General features: G+C 50.0%; 7 protein-coding genes across 7 annotated transcripts; 2 read left to right on the top strand and 5 right to left on the bottom strand.

The window, feature by feature from the left end:
- Positions 1 to 15: 15 nt before the first annotated feature.
- ASPVEDRAFT_119363 (aldo/keto reductase) lies at positions 16 to 1100 on the bottom strand (the record flags this gene model as incomplete). Its single annotated transcript, XM_040805690.1, has 3 exons — positions 16 to 42; positions 101 to 888; positions 956 to 1100. 3 exons carry the CDS (start codon positions 1098 to 1100, stop codon positions 16 to 18), a joined length of 960 nt encoding a protein of 319 aa, XP_040662290.1.
- Positions 1101 to 1849: 749 nt separating this feature from the next.
- Positions 1850 to 4380, bottom strand: abaA (transcription factor AbaA; the record flags this gene model as incomplete). The annotated part of the gene is made up of 3 exons (XM_040816518.1): positions 1850 to 3651; positions 3705 to 3881; positions 3936 to 4380. The coding sequence occupies 3 exons, from the start codon at positions 4378 to 4380 to the stop codon at positions 1850 to 1852; spliced, it is 2424 nt and encodes an 807-aa protein (XP_040662289.1).
- Positions 4381 to 5317: 937 nt separating this feature from the next.
- Positions 5318 to 8209, bottom strand: mrd1 (RNA-binding ribosome biosynthesis protein MRD1; the record flags this gene model as incomplete). The annotated part of the gene is made up of 4 exons (XM_040809556.1): positions 5318 to 6535; positions 6590 to 6901; positions 7121 to 7882; positions 7982 to 8209. 4 exons carry the CDS (start codon positions 8207 to 8209, stop codon positions 5318 to 5320), a joined length of 2520 nt encoding a protein of 839 aa, XP_040662288.1.
- A 163-nt stretch (positions 8210 to 8372) lies between these two features.
- Positions 8373 to 9446, top strand: ASPVEDRAFT_35906 (dynein light chain DYN2). The gene is made up of 7 exons (XM_040811093.1): positions 8373 to 8525; positions 8580 to 8602; positions 8653 to 8686; positions 8733 to 8767; positions 8818 to 8844; positions 8898 to 8967; positions 9030 to 9446. Exons 1-7 carry the CDS (start codon positions 8495 to 8497, stop codon positions 9092 to 9094), a joined length of 285 nt encoding a protein of 94 aa, XP_040662287.1. The 5' UTR covers positions 8373 to 8494; the 3' UTR covers positions 9095 to 9446.
- A 295-nt stretch (positions 9447 to 9741) lies between these two features.
- Positions 9742 to 10602, top strand: ASPVEDRAFT_48697 (rhodopsin family protein; the record flags this gene model as incomplete). The annotated part of the gene is made up of 6 exons (XM_040814059.1): positions 9742 to 9772; positions 9896 to 9949; positions 10074 to 10107; positions 10161 to 10185; positions 10263 to 10336; positions 10401 to 10602. 6 exons carry the CDS (start codon positions 9742 to 9744, stop codon positions 10600 to 10602), a joined length of 420 nt encoding a protein of 139 aa, XP_040662286.1.
- Positions 10603 to 10981: 379 nt separating this feature from the next.
- Positions 10982 to 13180, bottom strand: ASPVEDRAFT_145995 (sodium:solute symporter family protein; the record flags this gene model as incomplete). The annotated part of the gene is made up of 3 exons (XM_040808080.1): positions 10982 to 12744; positions 12806 to 12978; positions 13029 to 13180. The coding sequence occupies 3 exons, from the start codon at positions 13178 to 13180 to the stop codon at positions 10982 to 10984; spliced, it is 2088 nt and encodes a 695-aa protein (XP_040662285.1).
- Positions 13181 to 14795: 1615 nt separating this feature from the next.
- On the bottom strand, positions 14796 to 15369 carry ASPVEDRAFT_23529 (SEC61-beta family protein; the record flags this gene model as incomplete). The annotated part of the gene is made up of 3 exons (XM_040809555.1): positions 14796 to 14830; positions 14899 to 15235; positions 15367 to 15369. The coding sequence occupies 3 exons, from the start codon at positions 15367 to 15369 to the stop codon at positions 14796 to 14798; spliced, it is 375 nt and encodes a 124-aa protein (XP_040662284.1).
- Between the last annotated feature and the right edge of the window lie 59 nt (positions 15370 to 15428).

The following is a 15428-nucleotide window of genomic DNA, read 5'->3' as shown; positions in this document are numbered from 1 at the left end:
ATGAGCAATATCCAATTAGAAGATAGTAACTGGCAAATCGTACTATGAGTCCTTGTTAGCATGGATCTACCAAACGGAGGGGTTTATATTGAGTACTCACGCTATGAGGGTCATTGAAGCGCAAACCCTTATCCAAAGAGCTAATAGCCTCTAGCTCCGCAGCCTCAAGGTCAAAGCCAACAACATCAAGGTTCTGTGCCAGGCGAGTAGGGTTGTTGCTCTTCGGAATAACAGCAACACCACGCTGTGTCGACCAGCGCAGCAGAATCTGTGCCGGAGTCTTACTATACTTCTCTGCAAGGCCCTTGATAACATCATGCTCAAATAGTGGCGGCGTCTTCTCCGCATGCTTCACCTCCAACTCCAGGAAACTCAGCGGCCCGAAAGACGAGTATGCCGTGACCGCAATCCCCTCCCTCTTCGCAAAGTCCACCAACCGCGTCTGGGTCAGGTAAGGATGGTGCTCAATCTGCAGCGTTGCAGGGCGCACGCGCGCATAGCGCAACAGATCAAGGAGGAGCTGCGCGCTGAAGTTGCTAATCCCGATACTACGGGCAAGGTTCTTACCGACAAGCGACTCCATCGCCGTCCAGGTTTCCTGGATAGTGGCATTTCCGAGCTCGACCTTGCCGTTCTCGGACTCCCAGCCGGGAGGGTACCGGACCGAGGGGTCGACGTATTTCAGCGAAATGGGGAAGTGCACGATGTAAAGGTCGAAGTAGTCAACGCCCCAGTCAGCAAGCTGCTTGCGGCAGATGGGTTCGACACGGTCACCGTCGTGGAAGCTGTTCCAGAGCTTAGAGACAATGAACAGCTCCTCGCGCTTTACGAGACCTTCTTTTATGGCGCGTGCAACGCCCTGCCCGGCTTCAACTTCGTTGCCGTAGTCTGGTGAAAATAGGGTTAGTAATGGCTTTCTTTTTAACTGTTTGCAGGGCATTTTTTTCTTGCGTACCACAGGCACCGTCGAATAGACGGTATCCGGCTTTGATGGCCTCGTAGACCTGGTCTGCGCAGGTGTCATTGTTCACCTTCCAGAGACCGAAGCCCACAATGGGCATATCATATCCGCTGTTAAGTTTGATTGTGGGAGTTGACATCTTGAATATTTTCGTATGTTGGTCTTAAGAAAGAAGGGGTAAACAAGAGTGGTATTCTAGCAGAGAAAGCAAGAGGAAGAAGCAAAAAAGAAAAGCTCGGGAGAAGAGAATGCGAACGACAAATTTACCCCCCATGAGCCCCTCCTCCGCACCCAAAGGATAAAGTGCAAGCAGGCGGCCAGGCCACCTGGGCCGTAGAATGCAAAGGAGGCTAAAATGAACCGGCTGTATTGAAGCCTTGTGGGGAGGGAAGAGTGAGGAAGAATCGCGCCGGCTAAAATCGACGCCGGATAAATCGATATTTGGTTCAGGGCCCAGAATCTCTACGGATTTCCCGCCTCTGAAATCGGAGAAATCAGATCCTGGAAATTGGAAAAGAAAGAGCTCGGGTTATTTCACTCCATTAGAACGAAGGCGCGGCTATCTCAGACCGAAAACGGGAAAGAATTGCATAATAAAACGCCCAAAGCATTTAAGACCATACATCGTGCTCCACCATTAGAGTACAAGAGAAAAAGAAAGCGGGGCAGGGAATCATAAGAGCGGAAGAGAAAAAAACAAGAAGAAGCAAAAGGAAAATAAGAAGGAAAGGAAGGTAAGAGAAGGGAAAGGAAAAAGACAAGGTAAAAATAAAGAAATAGAAAAGATATAAAAGAATTATACACTTTTTTGTGCAGCCATGATTATCATTAATATTACGCAGGATCGCGGTCGCCGCAGATGCAGCCCTAAATCTTTCCTACCAGCCCCTATGCGGCCTCGACAGCAGTATGTTCAGTATACGCTGAAGTAGTATGCTCAGGGCCAGCCCCATTCATACCAGGATCGCCAGACATCCCTCCAACAATACCAACGAGATCATCTGGGGGCAATAACCCCTCGAAACTGTTGTGGTGTTGGTGCGGCTCCCGAGATACCGCAACCGAATGATCAGATGAAGAGTACGGGAGATGGTGGTAATTTCCGCCATTGGTGTCCCCAGGAATAGTGGTACTAGGGTTTGACCATGGTGCATGGTTGTGACTAATGTCGTCCAGTGACTGGCTGCTTGGTACGAAAAAACTGCTCAGTCCATTGCTGCTATTGTGGTCGTGCAAGCTCCCTCCCTGGTGCTGCGATGGCACATAGTGGCTTTCGTAGCCAAGCCCGTAGGTCCCAAGGTTTGGGGGGAGGGGCAGGTCAGGGACTTGTAGCATCACCGGACCGCCACTGGAACCGTTGACACTGGTGGCTTGACTGGTGGCTTGCTGCTGCTGTTGCAGGTTGGGAAAAGGATCAAGCACTGAGGTAGACGCGGCCTTATCTGATAGCCCATCTTCAGCCTTTGTAGTACTGTTGAGGAAATCAAAGGCTCCAGCAGTGTTGTACAGGCCAGTAATGTGGTCGTGGGAGGGTTGGTACAGAGGCCAGTGCTGGTGCGATGAGCCGGTATGGTGCAGTAAATCGTGCGCCTGGGTGGCCTGAGGTGCTTGAGGTGCTTGAGGTGCCTGGGGCGTCTGATAAACACTCTGGGTGGGCCTAAGCAAAATCGAATCTAGGGATAGCGGAGGAAGATCAATAGCGGTCGTTGGTCTTGGGCTATTAGTCAAGGCACGGTCAGGAGAAGTGAGGAGCCTCCGCCATGTCGTAGTGCCGACCTCGTTTGGTCGTGTTTGGCGGAACTTCCAGAGAATGATGGCCATTCTCTTACTTTCTTCGCCAGTGGAACTTGAATAAGAGTTCTGCAGACGTCGCAGGTGAGGAGGGACAGTAGCCCGGATCTCTTGGACTGCAGTCAGAGTATGGAAGTAGCGCCGAGTGCGCTCATCAGCAGTGTGGTGGTGTCCGGTATTCTCAACTTCACGCTTTTCCTGGGTCAACGAGGTGAATGTTTTCGCCCACCATGATGACTCAAAGGGCGGCTTGACCTTGGTGCCATGAGGCTTAGCGATATTATGATATGCCTCCATTGTTCGTCTACCGTCTTCGTATATGTGAGTCCTACAAGTCCAGTTCTCCATTTGGTTGGTCATAGGTGCGGTTCCAGTGGTAGGGTTTGCGATGTCAAGTTCCAGTTGGATTCCCAATCTTGAGCCCATGGGAGGGAAGTCATCCATCAGCTCAAGGTTGGTTTCAAGAAGAATAATTTCACAGTTCAGTGCATCGGTCACGTCAGAAATTGATGTGTTCAAGAGAGGAAATGACAACCGCCAGTTCTTCAATTCCTCCAGGGGCATGGGCGCTTGGCGTTGGTCACCCTGAAGACGGGTATAGATATGGAAGGCATCATCAATCCGATCGGGCTTGTTTGGAGCGCTGACCCACATGTCAAAGCTCAGGCCATGGACTGCATTGGGGTTCGTATCTTGATGATTTGATGTAGGATACTGAGGTAGCTGCAAGTCCGAAGTGTATGGAGGCTGATACCTCATGGGCTCAGGGTAAGAAGAGGTTACATGACTGCTGTAGTGGCTCGAGGGCAGGCTATCAATGGATGCTCTCCATCTCGGTCCAGCTGGTTGAGCTTGGGTAGCTGCGCGATCTGCTTGTTGTTCCCGCACAAGTCTTTCCCCTGTGCAACTTGTCAGATTAAGAATAAACCCAAGACCGCGTTTTGCATCTTACAGTCAGGGTCTCCCTTGAGGAATGAATCAAGAACCTGCAAGTGACTAGATACCTGCTTCCTGGTCCTGCGTTTTCCTGTCAACTTGTAAATGTATTCCGCAATCAATTCGTTCCGGCCGTAGGACTTTCCACGTTCGGACCACTTGCGTCTACCCATAGGTGGGTTTGCCTCAAGTGCTATGGGTATAGTTAGCGTTTGGTTAAACTGAATAACAAACAGTGCTTGCTTACCTTGCTGAAAAGCGTCCTCCAGTTCGTCCGACCATACTGGTTCTCCATCTTTACCAGTGTCTCGACGCGGACGAGCCCTATATTCCAGGTATTTCTGCGATTTGAGGTAGCTCCTAGCTCGGCGAGAACCGGCAAATGAAGACCCATTCGATTGAAGACGTCGTAGTTTCTTAGCCTGGTATCGCTGGCTTAGATACTGGGGATGATAGAGGCTGGTAGGAGCAGTCGGCAGTGGGTGACTGGGGACAGGAGGGTGAGGGTACTTGAGGGTGAACTGCTGGAGGTGGTCATCACGTCCAGCAGGATCACTGTGAGCGAGGCTATCAGAGTAAGCCTGTACGTTCCCAGACGTATTCTGAAGAGCTCGGTCTGAATGGGCCCCTACGCTCTCCAGAGCTGCTTGGTTTTGGGATACCATGCACTCGGGTTGCCAGTCGGTAGCCATGGAGCAGACCCAAAAGATTTGCTCTCAAGAATGAGAACAAATTCCAAAGACAAGATACTGAGAACTGCCCAAATGTTTACCGTCTGGCAAAGAACGCACAAAGCTGACAAAACAGCAATGAAGAACGTAGATGCTTGAGGAGAATGTCAGAGCCTGGGAAAGAGAATGTGGAAAGCGAGCAGCATGGTGTTTATACTCAAGGTCAGGAATCCCCTCGAGGGGGACGACGAATGTATCCCCAGTAATAGCATTGTTGGAACACGCTGCTTGTTTGGGGGTCCATACCCCCTCGAGGGCTACCTGAACTGTCCTCAAGGCGGGGGAAACTCCTGCTGAGGTTCACGCGTTCGGCCAAGGTCACGAAGAAAGGCAGACAGTGACTCGTGTGATGCAGCAAATCAGACGCGGCGAAGCCTGAGGGAAACTAATGCAAGGGGCATCCAGGGGAGCACCATCCAGTCAACGTCTGTTCGGGGATTTTACAATTCCGAAGATAGACGTCGATACCTACTACAGAATCGGTGTAAATGAGCTAACGATAGAGGTATGAGTGGCAAAGACCGCACCGCGGAATGCAGCAGATCAATCAACATTCGTGCATTGCCATGTATGAGGAATGTAGAGGGTATTACAAAAAGCACGTCCGGAATGCCAGAGCGCACAGCTCAGAGCCCTCGGAGAATTTGGGATATCCAGGGTGCGAGCACCTAGTTGTAGAGGAGTTAAGGAGATATTGATATTGAAAAAGATCCCACCAAGATAGAAGTGGGATACAGGGTATCTGAGTTTCGGAAGCACGGAGTTGGCGGCACTTTGCAGGACGCGTATGTATGTAGGTACTTGACAGGAACGTGTCCGCTGCTTCTCTCCGGGATGCAAGGGATGATATCGCGCAGGTCAACCTGCTTTTTGTACCTACCCACAGGGAGAAGGGACTTTAGCTTTCCTCGTCCTGGGCCCCTACAGTGAATTTCTTGCGCCCGGCTCCCGTGAGCTTTTGGAGCTTGACCCTGTCCAGCTGCTCCCCTACCTTCTTTTCGATCCTCTCGATCTCCTGCTCCGGATCGACCGCCTCCTCGTTCGCGAATTCCAATACTAATCTTCTGCCAAGAAGATGCGTGTTCTTCAGCGCGTCCATGGCATTTTCCGCTTCGCGAGCGCTTACGAAGTCAGCAAAACCGAAACCACGAGCAGACCGGTCGAATTTCTGCGGGACCCGCACAGAACGGAGCTGGCCATACGCGCCAAAAAGCGATCTGATATCCTTTTTCGTGGCCTGGAACGGCAAGTTCTTGATGATGATCTTGGTTCGTCGTGCAGCAATTTTCTTTGCTGTGTCCTCGCGTCTTCTTTCCTCTGCTGCATCCATACCTTTGTGGGATGCTCTAACTACCAATGCATGTCGGTCAAGGGTATAGCCATTCATCACAGCAAGAGCAGCCTGGGCCTGGGCATTGGTTTTGAAATCGGCAAAACCGAAACCCATGCTCAGTGTTTGGCCGGGGTTCTTAGGATCAGGTTTGAGCTTTATCCTAGCAGAAACGAAGCCATCCAGTGGCCGAAAGGCTTCTACTAAGGACTGATTAGTTGTAGAAAAGTTGAGGTTCTTGACGAATAGCGTCGCAGTGGCCAAGTTTTCTTCATCACCTTCGTCTGCTGCAAAAGTATCCGCAGTTGAAAAACCTTGAGAAACGGTTTTAGCTTCAGGCAGCGGCGCTTGCGGTGAAACATTTGCATCAAAGAGATTCTTTGGTGCTTTTTCTAGGAAAATAATCGAGTCTCCAAGTTTGCGATATGCGAGACCTTTGAAGGCCTTCTGCGCTTCATCAGGTCGCGCAAATTCCACAACGGCTATGGTACCACTCGGGGGCATCAATAGCCTGGTGAGTTTCCCGAAGGGTTCAAACAGTTTGCGCAAGTCTTCACTCTTTGTGCCATACGAAAAGTTCTTTACGAGAATTGCCGTATTTCCACGCTCTCGCTCTTTAAAGGCGTCCAGATTTACGCCATTTGCTTTGAAGTAAGCTTTCGTCTCCTGGATTACGTGAGTCTCAGCATGGGCCTGCTTGACCGCAGCATCCGCAGAGGTAGGATCCAACAGGTCAGCTTTGGAAACACCTATCCGCTCCGCCACCGAAGACATGACAGCATCCGCCTATATAGGTTAGCAAACGTTCACCTGCTACAAAACGGGGTTGTACGCTCTCACATTCATATATAGCGAATTCCAGCTAAAAGTTGAAGAGGATGCATCTTGTTTTCGCTTAATCTGCTTCTGTTTCTTCAACGGCAGCTTGGAGAGCTCATGCTCGTCCAGCTTGTATGTCTTCTTCTGTGACGCCGGCAGTATATGTAATAATCGACCCTGGAAGTGTTTTCCGTCGAGGTTTTTGTACGCTTCAACAGCTGAGTCCGGATCAGCATACTGAACATAGGCAAATCCCTTGCTGATGGTGGATCGAGTATCGAAAGCAACATGAATCTGGAGGAAATGAAACATCAGCAATTGTTTCAATGGAGGCTAACAAATCATCACAGTTAAGGAAGCTGCTTTATCAGATAACGAGAGGCATCTACTAAAATTCTCTCTTCTGATTTCACATCACTTGCGTTTGCATCGGATGTCCCTATCAGGAGTATATCATCATTCAAGCAGCGATTACACCATGAAGTGTATCTGGAGGGAAATATGAAACAGAAAAAAAGAAAGAAAAAAAAGAAAAAGGGACATCAATCTTACCTCTTCTGTCTTTCCAAATGGCGAAAACAACGGCTCGAGATCAGACTCTCTTGTCTCGTAGGACAAGTTCCTGATGAAGAGTCGTGCTGAAATGCGGATGTTTTCGATGTTTATGTCGACCTCTGCAGCTGTAGGCGCTTTTTCCGAGTCATTCACGGCTGGCCTCTCGGGACTTGGAGCATTGGGCATGTCAACATCCGAGCCACCAGCCGGCGTATCGTTCACGGGTGCAGCGGGTTGCTCAAAAGCAGCCTGCTCATCTTCGTCGAGGAGGCCCAGGAGACGACTTGTCTTTGACCGAAGCCAATCAGAGTCAGACACAGGCGCCGGGGGTTGGTCCTCTTGCTGGGACTCTTGCTCCTCTTGATCCTTTTCGGGTACAGGCTGAACGTCCTCATCAGCTGTCGGTGAATAGCCAGCATTCTCTGAAGTATGCGAGTTCTCCCTCGGATCCCGACCCATTTTCGCCTTCTTCCTCTGGGCGTAGGTCAATTCCTCCTGAGTGTCACCATCAACTTCCGCAGGCTGCTCTTTTGAATGTGAGTCTGTTTCAAGCGGGGCAGGTATTTGATCATCATTCGCCCATGTTCTAGTTTTGGATGGCTGTTGTATCAAGGAGAGATACTCTTGCGTCTTGGGATCCTGAGGGGCATTTCCCCCATCGCGTTTACGCTTGAGAGTACTTCCGGAGGCATCACTAGGAAGAGGTGTTCTACTGTTCTTGTCGGCTTTTCTGGAATCATTGGTAGGCTCTGAATCAATCTAGAATCATCTTGGTCAGCTACAGACCACCTTCAACGGTCAGCGAGCTCGACGGGGAAAACACAATGCAAAAACAAATAGACAAAAAGGGAGACATACTGGTTTAGCAATGTCTACTGAGATCTTAGACATCTTCATAAATGTCTTATTGAAATAGGAAACAGCCTGTTGGGCGACTTCGGGGCTTTTGAAGCCCACGAAGCCGATTTTGCGTTTCGGCAGGACATGAGCATCCGTAACCTGGAAGCGAGTTGCAAAGTGTTTCTTGAGTTGCTCATTGGATAAAGTCGGCGGGAGGCCCGAGACAAACACTCTTGTGCTCTCCATGATCGAGTTTTGTGGCCTTTTCAAAGCCACTCAGTGGAATGAAAAGTTGCAACCAGAAAACTTTTTGGCGGCTTTTTTTTTCTGCTTTCATAGGACCGAGGGCGGTGAGAAAGGTGGGTGGTGGTCTGTGCACTGAGCACTCGCGGAGTTTCCAGAGCGCGCAACCAAACATACGACCCGTCTAAACCACGCCTTAGATTAAAGATCTTAATCATTGCGGACTTTAGTCGTTACCATTTCTTTCTTTTAATTTGATTGTATCGCCGATTGCGCTTACTCCTCAAAATGGCCTCCGAAAAGAAGGACAAGCTCGAGCGTAAGTGTCGGAATTCCACAAGCTTCCCCATAGACCAACTAACATCAATGCAAGCTCAAATTAAATCCGTCGACATGGTAAGGCCCATCTATTCCAAGTGAATAAATTGACGCTCACGATGTGATAGTCGGAAGATATGCAGCAGGAGGCTGTCGAAGTCGGTATGGACTACTTGGTCGAACCAGGAGAATCAGGCTAATTGTTTAGCTATCGAGGCTATGGAAAAGTACCACATTGAGAAGGTATGCCATATTTTCCGCTGCGTGGTCAATTCGATGCTAATTGCGGCTAGGATATTGCTCAATACATCAAGAGAGAAGTCCGCGATCCCCGATATTCCTACGATGACTAGTGGGTCTTACAAGGAAACAGTTTGATTCTCGCAAAGGTGCTACATGGCACTGTGTGGTCGGAAGGAACTTTGGCAGCTTTGTCACGCACGGTAATTGTCACCGCGCAAATGATGCCGGACATAAAGCATATGCTGACCCTTTCCCCTTCCAGAAACGAAGCATTTTATCTACTTCTATCTCGGTCACTGCGCCATCCTACTCTTCAAGACACAATAGATTACAACGGGCATCAGACCCATATACTACGGTTCGAACCGAAAATCGCCCGTCGGAGCTCACAGCATACCATGGCGTATGCTATTCCAAGGCTCCCATACCACTTTGTCACGATTCCCCAACCACAGCGAGAGGGTGTATTGAAACCAGAGCACTTTATAGTTACCTCCGCGTGCTTTTTCTGTTACTAAGTTTACTGTTCGGTGTTATTATTGGCAAAATAAATCTCTCTGGAATTATAGTCGAGAACACGCCAGATCCTGCCGTATGCCTGCCACGTAAACACATGCATAACCAACTCCTCACTTTGCCGATTATTCCAATAAAGTATTCAACTCTGCAAGTGAATAACAAGGCCAAGTTTCATAAGAAAATCCCAAGAAAGCGGAATGGCACGTGCTGCCAGTGCCATGCAATCCTCATAATCAAACCCGCCAAGAGGTGCCTAAGCCACAGCGCCACACGTCAACACTTCCGTTCCCAGTTAAATAAGTGCTGCCTTCACCCTTTCACCACACCTGTGACAAACCAATCTTCTGCCCATTCCTGGACCCCCAAAACTTTATAAACCAAATATCAAGTACAATCCCAAGAAATCACCCTTCCTGTCGTCCAAATATCCCAGTCAGAACTCAGATCCATCCAGCATGGCCATCTGTATCACCTTCGGAACACATGGTTCGTTCTACCTTACTACTCCTAGCTGGATCCTTCGTCATAGCCCTCCACCGGTTCCATGCGAACATCGGATGGCCCGATATCCACCACAACAGTTGAGCAGACGTACTAACTAGTTCTTAGAGTTTACTTCCATGCTGGAGGGCTACGAGAATGTTAGAGCTTTTTGCTATAACTGTACGTCTTGAGTTATCCCTGTTTGGAAATCTATGGTTGCCATTCGGCGAGCGCATTGGACCCCAGCCCCGGTCGGCGGTTCCTGGATCCAGCCACGATGACTAATTACTCTATACTATGACAGGCCAACATTACAATGGACGGTGTATCACCCGATGGTTTGTCTCCTGCTCTAGGTTAAATAACTTTGAAGCTAACATAGTGAGCATAGGCCGTTCTTCACAGTGTGCTTTATTGTATGACACCCACCTCTGGATTATCATCCTTCTCCAATAGGGCAAGTGGAAGATACTAACATACCCTCACATTGCAGCCTCTAATCCCAATGGCAATCCACAAATACAAGGAAGTCACCTGTTATACGTGCCGATTCACCCAAGACTTACGGTAGGTCTCCCACCTGACGTCCGCTCTTAGCCCATGGAGTCCACTAACAAAAACGGAAAAAAAGCGACCGCCCTGATATAACCCCAGAAACCAGGGCTCCGCCAAATGCAGGCTATGGCCCACAACCGCCGCCAAATGCGTACTTCGGGGGGTATCAACAACCGCAGCAAGCGCCACCGCAAGGAGAGGCCGGGCAGCAAATGCAAGGACCGCCTGTGGCGTCTGGCGCTACATCGCCGCCTCCGCAGCAGTACGGGTATAAGTGATTGTAGTTGATGTTCACGTTCTCGATAATTATTCCTATAATGCTGTTTTTTGTTGCTTGATACTTCGGTTAAAGCATGGCTTGTTGAGTTTTGGGGCTGGGGGTTCTCTTCTGTTTTCATTTTAATGTATTGTACCTTGACGATGGATCATTAATGACATTACTACCGAATTGCTCAACCGTAACATTTAAAGGACGGTCATCATCTGTTTGAGTGTAATCAAGCCATTTACTGTATGGCATCGTTAAGTCGCATCGACAAAACCGAGAGGGGTATAGGTAATCAAACACACGCAACAGGAACTGACAACCAAGCCAACCGCACTGACCAACATATATAATCAATAATACAGGCGCTTCAAAATCAATACATCCCAAAATCAAACAGCATCCCGTTTAGCAGCAACTTTCTCAGTCGGTGTAGCAACTCCGGAGGGTATACTCTCCTCAACCTCACCCCCACTTCCACTCCTTCCCTCCAACGCAGCCTTCTTCCTCCCCATCGCATCAAGGGCCATAAGCCTGGCAGTGCGTACAATACTCTCCCTCCCCTCCCACAACGGGAAAAGGATAACTCCAAACGCGGTCCCAAACAGCCAAATAATACCTACAACAATCCACCCGGTGAAAAACTGCCTGCTGAAGACATAACCGGAGCCATACATAGGGATCGGCCAGAGGAGAAGGAAGCAGATAACCATGCCGATCGTTAACCCACGAGACATAAAAGCCGCTTTGTTGAGTTTCTTCAATTCCTCTTCGTCTTCTTCTTCTCGTCTCGGTGATTGATTCTCGCCGGGGATGAGTTCGAGGTCGACGTGTGCGGCGGCCGCGACGTCCGAGTCGTCGACTTTGCGGATTGCGCGCATGGACTCGTAGTCGTAGTTCTGGGGTCCGAATATATATGTAAGAACAGGGGAGAACACGACGGGGCTGAGAAGGGCGGCGACATTTCCCGCGAGCATGGGGTAGTTTGCGCCGGTGGATTCCACAGTGAAGACGCCGTACTGGGTTTTTGTTGTGACAAGCCATGCGATTAGGGACATTGCGAGGCCGAGGACCGGTGATGCGGCGGCAGCGATCCAGTTCTGGCCTTTCCAGACGAGGGTCATGGCGCCTGGGAAAACGGCAGAGGATATTATGACGCCCATGAGAAGGTAGAGGTAGCCCATGCCGATGCCGGCGTAGTGGAGGCCTGTGGCAAACCCGGCCATGACGATTGCGAAGACGATGCAAGAGAGATGGGAGATCCAGACGAGACGCTTGCCCTTTGCAGAGGGGTGGATGTAGGCTTGGTAGATGTCGTAGGTGAGGATTGAGGAGACGGCGATGAGCTGCGCGGAGAAGGCGGAGGTGACGGCCATAAAGATCATGAGGGTTGTACAGACCGCACCGCTGTAGCCTAAGAGTTCGACAGAGGCAAAGGGGAGCACGAGGCCTGCGGTTACGTCTACTGAGGCGATGCGGCGGGTACCCTCAAGGGCGAGGGCAGATAAACCCATTGTCGTTGCGCAGAGCCAGGGGATTGCGAACCAGCAGAGGCCGCCGATGACATACCCAGGGAAAGCGTGGACTGGATGCGCGGCAATGGCTTTGTTGTAGTATCCATTGTCTAGGAAGACGGTGCCAAAGTTTCCAACGAGGTTGATAACCCAGAAAATACCACCGTTCTTGGACCTCATGGTCAAGTAACTTCCTTCAGCATTTCCCTCGACAGGGTTACGCTGCGCAGCCTGGACCAGCAAATCGTACACCTTTCCAGGAGAGCCGAGTTTAGCACTAGTAGCGTACGCGGAGAATGAGAATATAAAAATGATGACGATGATGACAACCGTGTGCATGTAATCAGTAATGAAAGTAGCCTTGATACCTCCAAAGAGTGTATAAAGCACCACACCAATTGGTAGCAGGAAGCAAGCAGCAACCACTGGAACTCCAGTCATGGAGTTCAGAACCGCAGCACCACCGGTAAGCAACATGGCAGTAACGAGGATATTGGTCATCAAGCAGAAGATGATAAACACAATATGCACCACGGTACCGTACCGAGCACGGATTGCTTCCAGGAAGGTATGTGCGTTGGGTGCGCGTCTCTTGAGCTCGATAGCGAGCGTTGCAAACAAGATGATCTGGACCGTGGCGCCTATTCAAACTTATCAGTATTGAGCCTTTGGTTTGTTGCTATGCCGTTGTGAAGAACTAACCGGATGCATAGAAGAAAGGCCCCGAAGTACCATACTGGTAGGCCACGGCGGACGATTGCAGAAGGGTAGCAGCCCAAGTCCAACTACTCACAACCGCTGAGGCCACCAATCCCGACTTTACGCTTCGACCGGCGGTGGAGAACATCTCAGATGTTATAACTTCATGCTGGTACCTATTTATTGTCAACGCTATTCAAATATCCCGTTGGGACTGTAGTTATACCTCTTGAGAGCCCAGGTGATGAAGATCATCACCAGAGCAAAGGCGAACCCTAGCCCAATGATAATACCATAACCAAACCCTTGGGAAAGGGGAGCAGTAAATGTGACAGTCTCGACGCCCTGTACATCAGGGCCTGCAGTAACAGCAACCATGTTTGGATATATCAAAGAAGGCAAGCGAGGCGTGAGGTTGCTAACGCAGCTGAGAACTTAAAAGGACTGCAGTCCCAAATAAGTAAGTATTCTGCAGTAATTTTTCTTGTGACAGCAAACGAGGACATCAATGCAGAGCGAGTGGCTGATATAAGGCCATAAACCTCCGATCCCGCAGAAAACCCAATTAAGCCTCTTCGCAGACCGCGGCGATAGTCAAGAAATGATTGTCGATGTGATGATAAATAAAAACGATATATGGACCTGGGGTATAAGCCCGAACAGCAAGCATTGATAAGGACACCCATGTCTATCGAAGCTTGGCAGTAGGGCTCCCATCGTTTTCACGGTCGACTCCGCCAGATTCCTGCGGGAGAATAGCATTAAGCTCAGGTTGACCTAGGTCCATATCGTTATCGTGGTAAACGAGACGGAGTGCTGGTGGTTTGTTGTCATTGGCGAATTGCATTCTTATCAGCAAATCTCGAGCGGTTCTATTGGGCGGGAGAGCAGGTTGATAAGCAGACCCGACAGACCGTTCCGTCGGCCGTGGAAGCTGTCACTATGAGCAGAAGACGTAAACGGTCGAGATAACGGCTTTTTACTCTAATCACCCACTAATAATCGATAACTGCATGCTCGGGTTGTTTTGCATGTTCCCCATGGCTTACCCCCAGCTAGCTGTGACTCGAGCTCCGCATCCGGAGTATACCTACCTATGCTCAGCTCCCATTCGATAGAATCATATATAATAATACGTATTCGAACAGCGCAACGCTATTCGATTTCAAAGCCGCACGATTACTGGGGCTTCTCTTCTGGTACGCCTATCGCGGTTAGTCCGGCCATCGCCAATGTTCCCCGGGTCTGGGGAACTCACAGGACAATACATGCGCATATGGCGGATCCCTCGCTAGCCGGCTCCTTGGAAACAGGGGGTTCTTATCCAGGCTCTCCATGTTCTAGCTACTGCAGGGCTACCTAGCGCCATAGCGTGGGTGATCATAGGTACGTTTCAGTCTGGGGTCAAGCGAGATACACCACGGATATACATCGAACCGTACTCCGATAGCGAACGAGAGATCTCCTTAATCCGTGAGGTGAGACTACGTCGTACCGAGATCCTTAGTTGGCGAGACTAGTGTAATATACAGATGCATTGTTCCCAATTGTAACTAACTTGACTGACTCTGCATTGACTTTATGCGATACCGAGCACCGAATGCAAACAAAAAATAATAATATTTAACGCAAAACCCATACTGCAGACGGGTATTGGCTCTAAAAGAGCTCCAGCAAGGAAAAATTCGGGCAAGGTGGGTTTCGAGGAACTGTGCGTCCCAGGCTCGCCGGCGCATGGAACGAAACAGTGTAGAGTAACGGGGTATATGGTTTTCGAAGGTTCAGAAACGTTTGAGTTCTATTCGCGCTCCTCGAAAGTCGATGGGTTGCGGAACGACCGGTATATTCATCGAGCAAGTAACGACAATTCAACAATCCTGAACCGATCATACTGCCAAGACGAACGTCCAGTATCCATTCTGCACACATCAAACTCGGTCGATCACGAGATGAGATGGCGAAAGAGGCGATAGGTCGGTCATAGCTGCGCAATTTACGAGGAGAACTTGCGAGTGATCTTGGCAATTACTGAAGGGGCACACACAAGTCAGTCTTCGATCGAATCAAGATCGGATCCCATAGAGGGAAACACATACCATGGAGACCAACAACGGAAAAGATGAAGCCTAAGCTGAGAACCAGCACGACAACGGGGTCAACCCTCAGACCAGGGCTCTCATCCGTGTACAGCTTGAGCATGGTGCTAGAGGAGCCACCAGCGCCGGCGGAGCGGGTCGAGCTAGGACGGACATTTCGGAGAGACTCCTTGTGGTCGGCGGCCGCGCGGCGACGCAAAGCAGCCCGAGGACCGCCAGGAGGAGTGGGAGAAGAAGGGCGGTTGACCGAGGAGGCGGAAGCGGCGGCGCCAGCGGACTTGGAATCCGGGCCAGACTCAGCACCGGAGGTCAGAGGGGAAGCAGCGCGAGGAGATGCCTAGAGAGGAGAGGCCATATTAGCGATATTGACTCAATTGAGGCTGCATAGGGGAGAATCGCAGATGGATTCGCTCCGGAATATGAAGCAGCTGCTTCGAGGATCGAGGATCGACAAAAAGGGTCACCCACCATTGTGAGACGAAACGAAATGAGCGGGCAGAGCGGAAGCGAAGGTCGATATAAATTACAGA

This window comes from Aspergillus versicolor (assembly GCF_001890125.1).
Source record: "Aspergillus versicolor CBS 583.65 unplaced genomic scaffold ASPVEscaffold_1, whole genome shotgun sequence".
NCBI classification, from domain to species: domain Eukaryota; kingdom Fungi; phylum Ascomycota; class Eurotiomycetes; order Eurotiales; family Aspergillaceae; genus Aspergillus; species Aspergillus versicolor.
Note: the sequence above shows the minus strand (reverse complement) of the source record. Positions and strands in the feature narration are given on the sequence as shown.

Coding starts and splice junctions, on each gene's coding strand:
- ASPVEDRAFT_35906 (XM_040811093.1), top strand. CDS start 8,495: ATGGCCTCCGAAAAGAAGGACAAGCTCGAGC. Junction 8,845..8,897: donor CTCAATACATCAAGAGAGAA/GTCCGCGATCCC, acceptor ACAAGGAAACAG/TTTGATTCTCGCAAAGGTGC. Junction 8,968..9,029: donor TGGCAGCTTTGTCACGCACG/GTAATTGTCACC, acceptor TTCCCCTTCCAG/AAACGAAGCATTTTATCTAC.